The sequence below is a fragment of the Vigna unguiculata genome, chromosome 6 (genome assembly GCF_037176805.1).
Source record: "Vigna unguiculata cultivar grain cowpea cultivar isolate G323 ecotype 2 chromosome 6, ASM3717680v1, whole genome shotgun sequence".
NCBI lineage: Eukaryota > Viridiplantae > Streptophyta > Magnoliopsida > Fabales > Fabaceae > Vigna > Vigna unguiculata.
In genome coordinates this window covers 26134288-26151587 of record NC_140797.1, presented here as the reverse complement: position 1 = coordinate 26151587, position 17300 = coordinate 26134288, and the positions used below count along the sequence as shown (strand labels likewise).

Here is a 17300-nt window from a genome sequence, read left to right as displayed (position 1 = left end):
TTTTTTTTTTCTCTCGCAAGTCATGGGTTTGGCCCATTTATGCCCCCATCCACCATCTATAAATAGAACATCATTCTCCTCCCTCAAACACACACTTCCATACTCTTATTCATTCTCTCTAGTTCTTTCCTTCTTTCTCTCTTATATTTCTTCTCTCATTCTAGGTTTATTTATTTACTCTTTTTTAAGAGTTATTTTGCTAGTTCTGAGATCCTTGGGAATTTCGAGAAGTTCTTGTTGTATCCTGGGGGGCTTGCACAATACACCGCGGATAAGTCCTTAAGGATAGTGAATTTAAACGCCTCGGGAAGTCTTTTGATTCGTGATTAATTTCAGCTACTACAATACAATCATCTAGCAATCATCTAGGTTCGTATTCATGGCAATTAAAGTTCATTTCAATTCCTCATTCCAAGATGTTATCTGCATTCTGCATTTTAACCACTATCTACGTCTTGCATTCATTTTCATGCTAGATTAGTATTGTTCTCTACTGCCAAAATTCACTGATTATGCATTGCATTGTAGTCTGCTGTCACGTGCATGATTCACTAATTTTGCACACTTGCATCTACATTTCTACTGTCACAGACCAACTTTTGCTACAGGTTCCAAGTATTTCAGCTAACGCTTTGTCACTTTTGTTTGGCTGAGTAAATGGTTGCAGCCATGGAATTGTTATCGCCATAGTCTATTCACGCATATTCTCAATAAGTTGGCAGTGCATCTTTAAATTTCATTCCATTTTATATTAAATTCATCATTCCCATTTAGAATTCTAGTTTATATTTTGCATTTAGGCATAGTGTAGGCATGCACATTTCACCTCATTCACGTTTGTTCTGCTATTAAATCTGCATCCAAGGTGTTTACTTATGCATTCCAGTGGTTGATCCGCATTGCATTCTGCATGTACATTCTGCTGATTTCATCTTTGCATTGAATCCACTTATATTATTCTAAGATTTTAAATTAATCATGGTAACTTAATTAATTTGGTGTCGTCTTGACTTTTAACCAGATAACTTCTCATTCAAAAGCAAGAACTTTTTATATTAATTATAGCAAATTTAATCAAAGTAACTTCTCAATTAAATATTACTATACCTAATCATGTGTATTCATTTACTTCTTATATCAAATAAAAAGTTAATTGGCAAAGTAACTTTTCAATTATTAGATAAAACTCGTTTTGTCACATGAAAATTTGTAACATTAATCAAAGTAACTTTTAAATTAAAATTAAAAATCCTTGGATTTATATGAGTGTTATGGTATGTAGATTTATATTGTGCTAACTTGCTACAGTGTAAAAAACATTATCTTTACTTGATTAAGAAACAAAAGACATAGATAAAGAACAAACAAATTTATTCCATCTAACATCAGAATCTAGTTAAGAAATTATTGTAGAATCAACATGAGAAGTTTAGCATTCCATGAATGCTAAAAATAACATACAAATAGAAGAAAAGAGAGGGAATGAAGAGGAAAATGAAGCAGAGGTCAAAATTAGGCCCCCTAAAGCGTTCCTAAGCTTTCTTAATTAATTTCCTTAAATTTCTTAGTATAGAAATTGAACTTAGCTTTGTTTCTAGTCTTTTTGCTGTTGAAATCTCTTTTTTGATAATGTAATTTCTTTCAATTATCTTCTAAATAAAGTCAATATCCTCAAGATATATTTGGTTGTTATGGAGATTTAAAATTTAGAAGATCTTACTAGATTTTAAAAATATTTGGTAATTATTATCTTATTATATTTTTAGATATAATTAAATAAGATGATTATTCAAAAATATCAAATAAAATACCTAAAGATATTTTTCCCGAATTATCGTTTATCATAAAAATTATTGAGTTATCAAAGACCTTTTTTGGAAAAAGATAGAGGAAACTACAATGTCCAATTTGTGTTGCTTGTTCCTTCTTCTTGGCTTAGCCAAATTGAATTTGGCTCATGTTTTTCTTTAAGGTGTTATGAAGTTTTAATCAATTTATTTCCACACCTCCCTGAGTTTAACTTAGCTGCAACTAAACTAACACACCTCAAAATATCCAAAGAACATTTATGCAACTAAAAAGTTATTTTTTATCATGTTTTTGTTTCACATGTTCAATAAACCAAATTAAGAAAAAAAAATCATAATTTAAATAATTTATTAGCATAAAAACCAATGAAGAAGTCAAGATTAAAGGCTAGATGAGGGCATAAATTTGCAATCATCAATCACTTTATGGAATCAAGATTGAACAAGCTAAATTGAGTTTTTCATTGATCATTTATCACTTCAAGTTTGTTCTTCTCTTCTTTGATCTAAGTTTTGCACTTTGTGACTACAAATTATGTTTTTGATTTTATAAATAAAAATAGAAATCGATTGAATATTGATTTGATCACTAAATACGAACTAGATTGAATGATATTTTTATTTGATTTGTATAATCCGTTTAATTAATTAATTGATTTGGTTTGTTCAAATTTGGATATAGTTCTTTAAAGAAATTATAAGAATAGTTGTTTAATTTTAGAGTATACGAACTGACATTTTCATTTTTTTTTGTTTTAATTTTTTTATTTGTTTTGCATTTTAATTATGATTCAATTCATGTGTTATCTTTCTAAATCTCTAAACCCCAACTTTAATTTTATGGAAGAAATACTAAAGACTGAATTCTTAGCATCTTTAATCTTAAGAATATTATTCATACTTGTATTTATATTCAATCAATCCCTGAAATTTCATCAAAATTAGAATGAATTTGAATAATGTCTTCAAAATTAAATGTATTTGTTCTCCTATTTTAAGTTCATGTTATATGATCAAACATTCCTTGTAAATTAAATCTCTATTATTTTTTTCATCTCTTCACATCTTATAATAACCAACCTACCAATGGTCAAATTCACATTTGAAGCATGGCTCGAGTCAATAAATATAAAAACTAAAGTTATTCAGGAAATATCCATTTATATTGGGAACTTTTGCCAGACACATAATTTATTATGTTCCATAACATCATTCATTACCAACCTTTATACAACATGTGTTCCTTCTAATCCTTAGAGTCACGTGAACAAACTGTCCAAATGTGTGTTCCATGAAGAGGATGACAAACCTCATTTCATTCCAGGAGCATAAACTTGAGTTTATTGATAATGGCATTTTCACAGTGCTCATGAAGGAAAACCAAACAATTTCGCAAAATGAAATTTTCCTATACAAATAAAGAGAAAACATAAATTAAAAAAAATCTTACTGGAAAAGATTATAAATAATAAACAAATAGTTAAAAAACATGTTTGAAAGCTCTTAAAAGAATGTTATTAATTAAATTAACCACACAATAAAATATGTATTTATCAACATCTTAACATTATAGTATTATAACTTTCTATGTTTTGTATATAATATCTAAATTTACATACCTGGATTGTTGCTTATATAGGATAAGGTCTCATTTAAATTTCCTAGCCAAAGTTTCCTGGCAAATGTTACATGTATTGATCTCAGCAATGGGGTGATAACTATACCCACTGAAAAAAATTTCATGCTTGGAATATTTCTTGCCCGCATAATTTGTATGTTAGGTAAATGAATTGTTCCATTTTGTTGATGGAAACTTAGCAACTTTGGAAGATCCTTGAGTACAAGACACTCCATTTTTGGAAAACTAACTGTCATGTCTTCACGATTATCAATAGATATTACCTCCTCTAATTTGTCACAATTGCACAATTTTAGTGATTTGAGATTCTGAAGGTTTTTTGTAGAAGAAATTGAAAATAGACTTTGGAGGGTTCCACAATGAACAATGTGAAGTGACAGTAAATTTGGGAAAAAGGAAACTGAAGGTTCCATGTTCCAAATACAAGTGAAACTTCTTAGATAACTCAATGCCAATTCCTGCAACTGAGGAAGAAGTTCTTGGATATTACCAGTTGGTTTATCATCTTCAAGATAAAATATCTCAGTCAATACTTCACATTGTTCCAAAGTCAATTTTTTCAACTTGTTAAGTCTTATGATAATGTTAGAAGAGATGACATTCAATAATTTTTTGTTGCTACTCAAAGTTAGATATTCCAATTCATAAAATGATTTGGAATGACAATTGTTCTGCCAAAGCTTCTCAAAATTTTGATTTTTCATGTACAACATCTTCAATGTTTCCAATGATAACTGCGAGGAAGTAATGAACAAATGATAAGTTTCAATGGTAGGAACAAAGATTATTAACACTATACACCTTCCTATATATAGAAAATCATTCTTGTACACACACACACACACATACATACATACACACACACACACACACACACACATACATACATACACACACACACACACACACACACACACACACACACACACACACACACATATATATATATATATATATATATATATATATATATATTCATCCTCTCAATATATACACATATGATCATAAGTATCATTTATAGTTTTAAATCTAAACTTGCTGAATTTAGGAAGAAACTTACTGAATTTGGGAAGAAAACATTTGAAGTGGTGGATTTTGAAAGATCTTTTAGCTCCTTAGACTCTTCAACAAAAGTGGTCAAATTGGGACAATTTATTATTTTCAATTCTTCTAAGGAAGGAAATTCATATGTAAAAGGGAAAAGACTATACAAGTTTGTCAAGTTTTGGAGAGAGACAAACTTTAACTTAGGAAATGTGTTCTCTCCTCTTGTTCCTTCTTCTTTATTAGTGGTCATAATTTTCTCCAAGGCTTCACAATTTGAAATTTCTACACTTATCAGCATTAAAGAAACTGGTAGCCATTTAAGTAACTTACATTGCTTCACTTGTAAGCTTTGCATGCTTTCACAAAGCCTAATAAACTTTTTGTTGATGACATAACTTAGTTTAGGTAGATCAATCAAAATCAATTCATCCAGATGTTGTAGGAGATTTGTATGATAAGATATTTCATCATGAATGTTGAATACCACTTCCAATGTGTTGCAATGGCTCACAATGAGCTTCTTTAGACTCTTCAACTCATGCAATGCCTTAGAAGAGACTACACATACCAACTTGTGGCAGTTATCTAACTTTAGGTCACCCAACTCAGAAAATGACCTGTCATTAGTTATTTGTGATGCATTTGTAGTTGCCAACCCAGTTGTAAATTCTTCTAGCTCGGGACATTTTTCTATTATCAAAGATCTTAGTTGTGGGAATTCTAGAGGGTACAAGTAAAAGTGAATCAATCTTGAGAGAGACTTGAACTCCACCTTATTTAATGTTGGGAATTTAATGGTTTCAATGTTACCACTATCAATAACTTTCTGTAACATTTGACATGTCTCTAACTTTAGTTCATTTAGTTGGCTGAGTTTCTTAGGTGTAGAAGGAGTGAACAACTTATCCAGAGAGGAACAACTTGTTATATGTACCATTTGCAAATTTTCAAAGCCAAGAATTCCCACTGGATCCTTGTTCCATATGCATTTTAGCTGATGTAGTTCTATCAATATTAATGTCTTTATTTGTGTAAAATATTTGTCATGCCCATCATTGTCAGGGGTAAATTCATTGAGATCAAACAAATGTTCTAAATTTTGGCATTTCTCAATGCTTATATTTTGAAGCTTGTTTGCTCTCTTCATCAAAATAGACAAAAAATTGGCTAGCCTTTGATCACAATATTTTATCGAAAGTTTTAGCAAGTTCCTAAAATGTGAAGGTCGAATGTCATCTATTGCCTTTCTTAATTCCTCGTTGTCGTTAATAGAGTACTCTTCCATTGTTGAGAATCGATCCTATAAGATTTTGCATTCAATTTTTGTAATATTGACTTATTTTTATACTCACTCATTCATGTAATTTATATATATATATATATATATATATATATATATATATATATATATATATATATATATATTATTAATAATAATTACTGTTATCATTTCAATATGAATAAAAATTTTGGCTTTTTAGCTTGTCTTTATTACTTTTAAAGTAAGTAAATTTAGTTTTTATATATGCCAATTTTCTTTCACATATCCAAAATAATTGACTTTTTATTTTTATGTTTAAATTTGTGAAAGTTTACTACTTTTAATCATAAAATATTTATAAAATTTTTTGCAAGAGAAAGTTAGCCATAAATTAATAAAATTTGAAGTAGTTTGCTGATTATTAAGATATGATTTGAAGAAGGGAAATTTTAGCTTGTTTATTTAGTTATTTGACATTAAATTTGATGTTTTATGGTTAGTGAGTTTTCGGTAAAGGTTTAAAATTATTTTGAATGCCTATAAAGATTTTTTTGGTAGGAAATGAAGTTTTGGTAAATGAAAATTAATGGAGACAAAATTTTCAAAATTTTCAAACTTAAGAGCTCAATGGTGTAAACATTTAAAAAGATAAAAATCATAAATAATTTAAACTAAAGAGACCAATTATATAACTAATTAGTATTAGTATTTTGAGGGAGAACTAACCGATAATTCAAAAAGATGGAGAATCTTGATATCAATGTCAATTTGTTCTTCCTCTTCTAAGATAAATCTCTTTAATTGCGATTCTTTTATTGTTCCCAACCCAAATTTCTTCAAGTTAGGAGAGTTGTTCAGAATCACATGCTTCAAAATTGGCCATTCAACCATATCTCCACATGAGAAGCCCCTTAGATTAGGTAATTCCTCAAAATGTAATTTGTTTATTTCAGAAAATTCAATAGGAATTGTAGCTTCTTTTGCATCTCCAAGTTCTCTTGATGCTAATCGTAGTGATGCAAATCCTAATGATTGTTGGATGCAAAAACAAGTTAACATTAAAGGGGCAAGTGAAGAAATAAAATAGAAAAGTATTCAAAATAAAAGAAAGTAAACAATACTTAGACTATTAAATAAAAAAGTGTGTATTTGTTAATAAAAGAATATTACTTATACCATTATTTTTTTTTCCATAGATTGGAAAACATCCATAATATGTGCAACTTAATTGAGATCATAAAAAATCGATAGGCATGGACTACTTAATACTTCTTCTCTTTTTCTTTTACTTTTTTTCATTTTATTTGCATGTAAGAGACATAGAAAAGGAAATGTAAACTTGAATGCCACTAACGGAGTATTCCTTACTTGAATTTCGTTGTATGTTGAACGGCGTATATCCTCGTGTCGGTGGTAGTTTATAGAATGTATGGACTATAAAAAAATATTTCATTAATAATCAAAATTTATTAGTTAATATAGTGATACATTTAGATATTAATTTATAAAATAAAAAATTATTAATTACTAAAATAACTATTATTATTAATAAAAAAATATAATTGATCGTTAAATTGATTTTTAATTAATTAAAAACTAAATTAAAAACTAATTTTTTGATAGAAAGAAATCTTCATAGCTAATATTTTTGTAATCAATTTCTTTTCATAATTAAAACTTCAGTAAATAAATTTAAAAAATCAATTTAGAGACCAATAATATTATAATTTTAGAATTAATAGGTGAATCGAATAAATTCTAAAAGCAAAGATGAGAGGTTGGATAACCATTGTTTGGTCCCCTCCGATGACGCGCCACTGGCATTTTGAGGAAATTTGGATGATGCTGAAATTAACAACAAAACCATATTTCAAATCAATTCCAAATACAACAAAACAGACTATCACTTCTTTATTTTCAACAAATCTTAAGAGTGTGTTTGGATAAAGTATCTGAATGAAGCAATTCATTTTTTTGAAGAATTTAGATTTTTTTGTAATGAAATGTTTTGTTTGGATATAGAAATTAAAAAGCATTTCAAATGCAATCATTTTTTTGAAGGATTTGAATTAGCTAAATTAGTAGAAATTCAAATACCCTCAAAATAAGTGGAATTTGAAATTCTTCTCACTCAACCTCGCATTCTAGACTCTATGGTAGAGTTGTCAAATGGGTATGACGACATAGATGGGACAGGCGGGCTCGACGACCAAGAAGGATCGGGCGGGTTCGACGACCAAGACAGGTCGGGCGGGCCCGACGACCAAGACGGGACAAGCGAACCTAATGACCCAACCAGGTCGGGCGGACTTGAAGATCCACACGGGTCAAGCAGACCGGACGACCTAGATGTGCGGGCAGACTCGATGATCCCGAACGACTTAGGCATGCCCGACAAACCCAAAGACCTAGCTGGGTCGGGCCAACCCAATGACACAAACTAGTAGGGCAGACCCGACGACACAAACGGGGTCGACAATCCAGACGGGTCTGACGACATGAAAGGGCGCGATGATCCAAACGGGCCAGACAAGACCGAACACCCAGACGGGCCCGACGATCCAGACGGGTCTGACAACCCGAATGGGCTCGATGAATTGGATGAGCCGGAAGGGCCCTACGAATTGGAAGGGCCCGACGAGCCGAACGGGCCCTTCCAAATCGTCAAAGCCGATGATCCAGATGGGCCCGACGACACGGACGGGCCCGACGACACGGACGATCCCAACGACACGGACGGACCCAACGACTCGAACAAGTCAAAATATCCGGACGGGCCAAACGACCCAAACGGGCCTGACAACTGGACGTGCCCGATGACCCTGACGGACCAAACGGTTTGGAAGGCTCGTCTGGGTTGTCGGGCCTGTCCAGGTCGTCAGACCCGTCCGGGTCGATGGGCTCGTCCGTGTCGTCGGGCCCTTCTTGATCGTAGGGTTTCCAAATTTATCATGAACTCAAAACATAAATAAGCCTAAAATAAATATTGTTAAAATTAAATTTTATCTCACAATAAATTCAATTTTTTTTCCAAACAAGAAATTCAAATGTAAGGTATTTTAATTTCCTTATCCAAACAAGTTATTTAGAAAATGAATAGAATTTAATTGCAAACAATTTCAAATGCAAAACATTTTAATTTCTAAACATTGTTGAAATGCTCCATCCAAACACAACGTAAATGCTATTTCCTTTTTTAAAATAACATTTTCTCATTGTAAATATACATAACTGTAAGCAAATATCTTTACATCTTCTATTGCGATGGCTACCTTAAGATACTGAATAAATATTCTATCTCTTGGAGAGCCTCCACCATCTTTCTATTTTCATTTTAATTTATTGCACTGCGATTGTTCTTTTTGGTCATTCTTTCTTTTATTTCGCTTTTCCTATTTAAAAATCTAAATACCATCAAATATTACGCTCTCATGTGATATGATATAAGATAGAAGATATGTGTTGGTTTTCATTACCGTTAAATATGATTTTGTCGTTAAACTTTTAGTAAAAATTAGAATTTTTTTTTTTTGGAAACTTGGAGTTAATTTAGTCCCTCAAGTATAGAAATACATGGATTTAGTCGAATTTTGATTCTCTGTTAGAATTTTGTGTGTTGTTCCTCTACCGTGTCTTTATAATACACGGATTATCACTAATTTTGACGTTTTAAAATATGTTAAAAAAATATTTAAAATACCAACAAAGTATATTTTTAATGCTCAGTAGAGGACAATACCAAAAAAATCAGTAGAGAATCTGAACTCGATTTAGTCATTTTAATTAAATTTTATAAAATTTATTTGACATTTCAAATACATTTCAGTATAATATTTTAGTTTGTTTACAATATTTGACACATTTTTGCTTCAATATTAGTTGAGAAATGCGTTTGAAACGTTAAATAAACTTTAAAAAAGATTATATAAAGAACTAAATTCACATATTTCTGAAGATAAGAGACTAAATTGACTCAGAATTTCTAAGAAGGACTAATTTCAAGTTTCACTAAAAGTTGAATCGACAAAAAACCATAGTTAACCCTTATATTAAATTATAATCAATTATTTTGTATTGATAGTATTATTTGTTTTAAAGTGAAAATTAATTTTGTTTAAATCGAATTTAAGTTATTATTTTTCGGTTCAACCTGATAATCTCTATTAAATAATTGTCATACACAATAAATTCTGAAATCATAGAAAGGGAGACGAAAAAATTCTGACCAGTTAAAGTTAAACGTGATTGAAGTGGCTGATCCAACCGGAGTTTTGCATTTTGAAGTTCCTATTTTGTGGAGGAGATGTCATAAATAGTGAACGTAGCATCAGCACAATAGTACTTTGATTCTCACAATAATTATTTGAATTATTACTTCAGTTTTAGGTCTCACATCTAAATAATACTTTGATTCTAAACTTTCTCAATATATATGCTTATTTGCGTTAAGGATGAGAGACATTCCTGAGATTTAAAACTGTTATTAATTCAGTTTAAACTTAACCTATAACAAATTTTTTTCACATAAGATATATTTAATTAGAGTTTTTTATTTGGCATATTTTTTGTATTCATAAAATTCAAATACGAAAAAAATAAAATTTAAGAACAAATGGTTATGATGAGATATTGAATAAACATGGCATCTCTTTGAGACCCTTCTCTATCTTTATTTAAGGTATTTCTATTAAATTCTAAAATCTCAATCATGAAACTCAATAAATTATGAAAACATAGACAGAGAGACTAATGAATTCTCACCAATTAATGGTTAATTGAAGTTTCCGTCCAACATCTTCAGGTCTTGGAATGAAAGGTTCATCATGTGCCTGTTTTATATATATAACATAATCAATGTAGCTTCTCTTCCGATGCTCTACTTCAAATGGAAGAAAAGGAACATGTTTTTAAAATTAAAGAAATTAAAAGTCCTAGCTCCTTTCAGAGACAACATTATACACAATGAAAAATGCTTCACTTACTTACATGGCTAAGGCATATAATGATTTGACCCTTGTGTTGTCTCAAGGCAAGCACATGATGCATTTCTTCATCCGAATTTGGATTATAAAATGTCTAAGTCTTCCATATATATATATATATATATATATATATATATATATATATATATATATATATATATATATATATATATATATATATATATATGCTTGAACTACCTACATGTCGATTTCTTCATTTGTACTTATCTCACGTATAATACGTGCTTTGATTCTAAACTTCATATACACTTAATATATGCTTATACTTTATGTAGTGGCGAAACTTGGACAAAAAATTTAGGATGTCAAATTAGATTTGTTATATATAATTCTTTTTAGTTGGAAAAAAAAAAGTTTTTCATTTTTTCTTTTCATTTCCTCTTCTTAAAACAGGTATACATAGTAGTAGAATTAAAAAAATGATTATCATTCGCTATTATATCATGATGTCAAACCATGAATATCATTTTAGATAAGTCCTTCATACCTCATCAATTTAATTTGATGGGTATTGTCAAATTTGATTACGCTTTTCTCGGATTGCGTTCTAATGAATTTTTAAATTCATTATATATAACTCTAGGAACTTTAGATATTTGTTTTTCATTGTCTTGAGTTCTTGGTTCTCATGAAATTTCTTATGAAAAGTTTAGTTAATGTATATGCATTTTTTTTTCATCTTTATCACAAACCTTCTTCTTTAAAAAAAGAATCAATTTTTTTACTCTTTATCATAATCTTCCTAATATAAATTTATCACATCTCACCTATTTAGAAAAATAAAATTTATATTCATAAATCCCAATTATCACAATGCAAAACCTAACAAAACTCATACCACTTTAATTAAATAACCAACATGATATAAATTCAAAACTCTAAAAAAAATTACCATAGACAGCGAAAAACACAAAATCCCTAAATTTCATAATTAAGGATTATAGTAATTTGGAAAAAAGTATAATTAGGATTCATACCAATTTTATAAAAGAATCCCTAAAATCGTAATTAGAATTTATACTAATTTGGGATAAACATCCTAAAAAGAATCATAAATCGAACATACATAAATCATAATAAGATACTAACTTTTATCTGGTCACGGTGAAAAAATCTTATAGCAAAAAAAAATCTTAATCTTTTTTATAAATCAATATCTCCATTAAATTTTTATTTTATCTTTTATTATAATTTTCATAATATAAACTTAATATAAATATAATTTTAAAATATATATATATATATATATATATATATATATATAAAATAAATTCCAGAAAAATAATTTTGGGGAGCCGTAGCTCCCCTGTGATTGCATAGTTCCGGCACTGATGTTACGGATGAGACATTTGAGAGATGTAAATGTTATGAATTGAGTTTAAACTTAACATGTAACAATTATTTTATACACACACAATGCATTAAGTTATAGAGTTAAAATATTAGCATGGTTGAAGCATGGACGATATCAAAGTCGTCCTAAAGATGCAAAAGTACACAAAATCAAATTCCAAGGTTATTGGTGAAGCAGCCCATGCCATATTAACACCATTAGCATCGGCATGAGGATGTTAATTCAATAGTACTAAAAAAATTAAATTAAAAATAATATTAGTTTCCTTGTGAGGGTTCTCAAAGGAGCGTCGGTGAAGGGAGCATCTTGGTATATTTGCATAGGTTTATTGATGATGTGAGGGGTTTATTGGTTGATGTATTCTGGAGGTTGATGTTTATGAACAAAAAGACAAAGAAATAAGCGAACACATCAAATGTCTATTTCCAACCATGTGAAGATAGTAGAGAGAGAAGGAAGAAATTGTACTTAAGGTATTTTTATTAAATTCTCAAAACTAGAGACAAATGAATTCTCCTCAATTAAATGCTAATTGAATTGAAGTCTCTCTCCCACAGCTTCATGTTCATGTGCCAGTTTTATGGAGGAGATGCCATAAATACCGAAAATAGCAGCACCACAATTGTATATATATAACATAATCTATGTTAGTTTCTACTCCGATGCTCTACTTCAAATGGAAGAAAAGGAATGCCTTTTTTAAATTAAAGAGATTCAAAGTTGTAGTTCCTTTTCAGAAGACAATATTATAATAAACATATTATAATCAACGTGTATTTTTTTTTTTCTTTTAAGATTCATAAATTTAGTCATTGTAGAATAAAAAAGTGAAATTAAGTTTAATTCATTATCGTAAAAATAGTTTGTAAAATGAAAATTTTTCCCGTTTACATACTTTTAAATTAGCTTTAACTTTGAATTGGCTTTTATCTTTCTAGTCAATGTGACATCTAACACCAAGATATACATAGATTCATATACGGTGTCTTTTAGGCAATAACTCACATTTCCTATAATAATCTATAATAATCAGGTTTAAGGAAATAATATAAATACGAAATAATCACACAAAATATTGATAAAGAAGTTCAGCCAATTACGTCTATATTTTTTGGTTGTTGCAGATCTTTTATTTAAAAGAGAATATTACAAAAAATAAGTGTTTACAAAAACTCAACTCACAACTCAATCAACCTAAAAAAATAAAATATTTTTCTTTTTTCTCTCTTATCTCGTTATTGGAATTGCAAAGCACACTTTAACTTAGAGATATTTATACATGAATGTATCATTTCTTCTCCTCACAATAAGTTTACTATAATTAAATATTCTATTCAATTTATTGGTTTTATCTTTCCTAAAAGAAATAATGCTTTCCTCATGGATGGTTTGGATTGACTAGTTCTAAGAGTGTGTAGAACTAGATACTCATGACTAGTTTTATTTGTTTAGTCAATGTGGATTTCTAACACCCCTTAGCCAAAACAGGTATATCTTGGATGTAGAAATAGATATTTATGACTGGTATCTATGTATGTCAAAATGGACTAAGTCCAGCGGACCAATCCGTCAGCCCGCCCAAATCCAGACAAAGGTTTGAATTTGTCAACCCACATAAGCCTGACCCGATCAACTCGTGAACCTACCGGGTCAGCCCCGTTAGAAATATTTTAATATAATTTAAAAAATAAATAATTAAAATAGAAATTCTACTGTTATTGAAGTTTGTATAGACCATTAATTTATGGGTTAATGGTTTTTATGGCTAACGGCTATATTCTTGTTACTATTTACTTCTTTGTCTCCCTTTTCTACCTATAAATACCACCTAGGTGCATGGGGAAAGACACAACAACAAAGACAACAAACATTAGAGTTTTCTCTAAAATGTTCTTCTTTTTTTCTCTATATTATCTTTAAGACAGTGGTGTTCATAAGGTTCAGAGATCCTTTGCTGTACTCGATCGATCTGACGGGTTGTTGTATCTTGGGAGAGAAACGCATATGATAAGAAACACATATGAGTGTGTATTGATATATTTGTTTATCCATGTGCAGTAGGGGCGTTTTCTCTCTAAGGATAGCGCTATGCGTGCCTCAACCCAGGATATTTCTACTCCTTACCTTTTATCTTTTATTTATTATTGTTATTATAATTGTTGATCTCTGATTAATATTCATTGTTTTATATATTGTCTTAGTATTATTATTGATTTAATAATTAACATTATATTATTTCATATTTATATTATTATTAGTATTATTTGAGTAATCTTTTTCTAACATTCTTAGAGAGAAAAGTTATCTTGTTATTTCTAGTTTTGATTACTCATCTGTCTTCAACTCTGTCTTCATTTCTAAAATTAAAAACAATATAGAGCTGAAGACTGGAAACACATTTTATGAACTAATGTGTTTCTTATGGTTATAATTAAACCTGTTTCAACTAAGTCTAAAAATTTATGTGTACAATTGTGGTTACTTTTATTGGTAAGATAAATGAAATTATGGATAAATGAATTTCCTGCTCATTGAATAATTTTTCTTGTGATGTTTATAGCTAATATTTTGGTTGTTATATTAATTTATGCTTTAATTTTGTGTACTGTTAACATTGATAAAGATGTTCTATATCATGAATACATTTTTAATTGTTTTGTATGAAAATAATTATAAAATAATTTGTCATACTAAAACTACTATTGTGTTATGGGAAACAATTAAACTGAACTTTGCATTTGCAAAGGAAAAAAAAATTAGCTTGATATTTATATGAAAAAATAAATGACTGATAATAAATATAATCTTTATCAGATTTATGAATAAAAAGGAGTTTTTCATGTTTTTGAATTTAGAAGCTTTCTTGTGCTCAACAAGGTTATAAAGTGGTTTCCAAGTACAATAAGATTATTATTTCTAGACATGTATTTTGGTTGGTAAATGATATACTTGTGATGACTTGTTTGAGTTAAGTGTTTTTATCTAGTAATAAAATATTTAGTAACTTTTTCTTTTATTATTACAATTGTTGAGAAATTGATAAATTTGGTTAGAGACCATTTAAATTATAAAATTTTGAGGTGAAAAATTAATTAAATAGAGAAGTTATGATATATGTCTTTATAAATGAGTGTTTTGTGTAAAACTCATGGTCTTATTCATTAAGTAATATCTTCATATAGTGTTAATCTAAAGGTGCAGTGAAAGAAAAAAAAATGCTTTGATTTGGTAAATGTTATTCTACAAGTTCTAGCTTGTGTAACATTATATTAGTGAAATTTTATATCCTACTTACCATATTTTGAACACAAAAAGATTGTGATAAAACTTGTTATGAGTTATGAAAGAAAAAAGAACCACATTAAAAATATTTCAAAGTGTGGGGGTGTCTTGTAAAGGTTAATATACCTCTTGATGAGGAAAATATCTTTGGTTATATATTTTAAAGTGAATGAATATATACCTCACTGTTTTGCCATCTAATGTAATATTATCTGTGTTTCGTCTAGTTATGGCAATATGTTCAATTTTTTGAGATTATTGAAGGATATATTAATGTAAATTGGATATTGATTTTGGTGACACAAAATCACCTATTGGTTATGGTTATGTTTTGACCTTGGATGAAGATGCCCAATCATAGAAATATCTTAAAAAGTTGTTCTATCATGATCCACTATGCAAGCATAAATTATTCCATTGGTTCAAAGCATACTGACAATAAAATTGTTATATTTGAAGTTTCTAGTAAAAATGTCAATGAATAATTGACATATAATGATGAGAGACAAATGTATTAGAAACTTATTTACTCATAGTTATCTCTCTTGACTTTGTCAGGTTAGAAAGAAATATTGCAGATCTACTTATCAAAGGGTTGATGCATCAACAACAAGTATTTGAGTCGTCGAGGGGAATGAGACTATAGCCCATAAATTAGTTGCAACAATGGACACCCATCTCCACATGAATGACAATCCCATGGAATGGAGTTCATTGGGTAACAACGAAGTTGTTGTTGACTAAAGTACACCAAATAATTTGATTAAATTTTATGTTTCATTCCTATGGCGAGGTGTACTATAAATTGTGACAATAATAAGGTTGAGGTATGTGCATTATTATGCTTATTTTATAAAATACCTCTTAATAAACCTAATGGTTGAGGTATGTGCATTATTTTATAAAATACCTCTTAATAAACCCAATGACAATTATTGTAGGGGTGTGAGTCACAAATCACCCTTTGAGGGTTTACCTAGTAAGTGTGATGGTGGGGCCGCCATTATGAGACATGGGCAAGTCTCTAAGTAACAATCATGAAACAAGATACATGCACAAGGTCGTAACGTGCACCCACTGATTAGAACCTATAATGAACACCGATATTGTATGTGTTATTTACTAAAACCTGGTCACAGGGGATGTAGTTCAAGACAATTAAGTCTTTGCATTTTATCGGGTGGAAGTTTATAAGCACTAGGTGTAAGGGTCAGACCCGGAAGGTTCCTTACGCTGAACTACAATATTTTATTTTAAAAGATAATATATTTTGTTTTATTTTATTTTTTAAATTATGTGGGGGATTGTTAAAAATATTTTAATATAATTTAAAAAATAAATAATTAAAATAGAAATTCTACTGTTACTAAAGTTTTTATAGACCTTTAATTTATGGATTAATGGTTTTTATGGCTAACGGCTATATTCTTGTTACTATTTACTTCTTTGTCTCCCTTTTCTACATATAAATACCACCTAGGTGCATGGGAAAAGACACAACAACAAAGATAACAAACATTAGAGTTTTCTCTGAAATGTTCTTCTTTTTTTCTCTATATTATCTTTAAGACAGTGGTGTTCATAAGGTTTGGAAATCCTTCGCTGCACTCGATCGATCTGACGGGTTGTTGTATCTTGGGAGAGAAACGCATATGATAAGAAACACATATGAGTGTATATTGATATATTTGTTTAGCCATGTGCAGTAGGGGTGTTTTCTCTCTAAGGATAGCGCTATGCGTGCCTCAACCCAGGATATTTCTACTCCTTACCTTTTATCTTTTATTTATTATTGTTATTATAATTGTTGATCTCTGATTAATATTCATTGTTTTATATATTGTCTTAGTATTATTATTGATTTAATAATTAACATTATATTATTTCATATTTATATTATTATTAG

At 29.4% G+C, this 17300-nt stretch overlaps 1 protein-coding gene across 2 annotated transcripts; it reads right to left on the bottom strand.

Annotated features, from left to right (window-relative positions):
- Positions 1-2937: 2937 nt before the first annotated feature.
- Positions 2938-10644, bottom strand: LOC114187645 (putative disease resistance protein At4g19050). Of its 2 annotated transcripts, XM_085674510.1 has the most exons (8): positions 10517-10644; positions 9982-10042; positions 7543-7600; positions 7124-7189; positions 6482-6780; positions 4508-5794; positions 3428-4181; positions 2938-3216 (listed from the first exon to the last, which is right to left on the bottom strand). In XM_085674510.1, exons 3-8 carry the CDS (start codon positions 7577-7579, stop codon positions 3176-3178), a joined length of 2484 nt encoding a protein of 827 aa, XP_085530636.1. In that variant the 5' UTR covers positions 7580-7600; positions 9982-10042; positions 10517-10644; the 3' UTR covers positions 2938-3175. The 2 variants fall into 2 exon arrangements, with proteins under 2 accessions (XP_085530636.1, XP_085530637.1); XM_085674511.1 differs by lacking the exon at positions 9982-10042 and having other exon boundaries at positions 10517-10630.
- Between the last annotated feature and the right edge of the window lie 6656 nt (positions 10645-17300).

Bases quoted from the DNA above. Each gene is read 5' to 3' on its own strand.
- LOC114187645 (XM_085674510.1), bottom strand. From the start codon at position 7,579: ATGCCAGTGGCGCGTCATCGGAGGGGACCAAACAATG. The intron at 7,190-7,542 runs GTTATCCAACCT...ATTTTTTTATAG, and splicing joins TCGGAGGGGACCAAACAATG to TCCATACATTCTATAAACTA. The intron at 5,795-6,481 runs GTTAGTTCTCCC...AAAATCTTATAG, and splicing joins TCCATCTTTTTGAATTATCG to GATCGATTCTCAACAATGGA.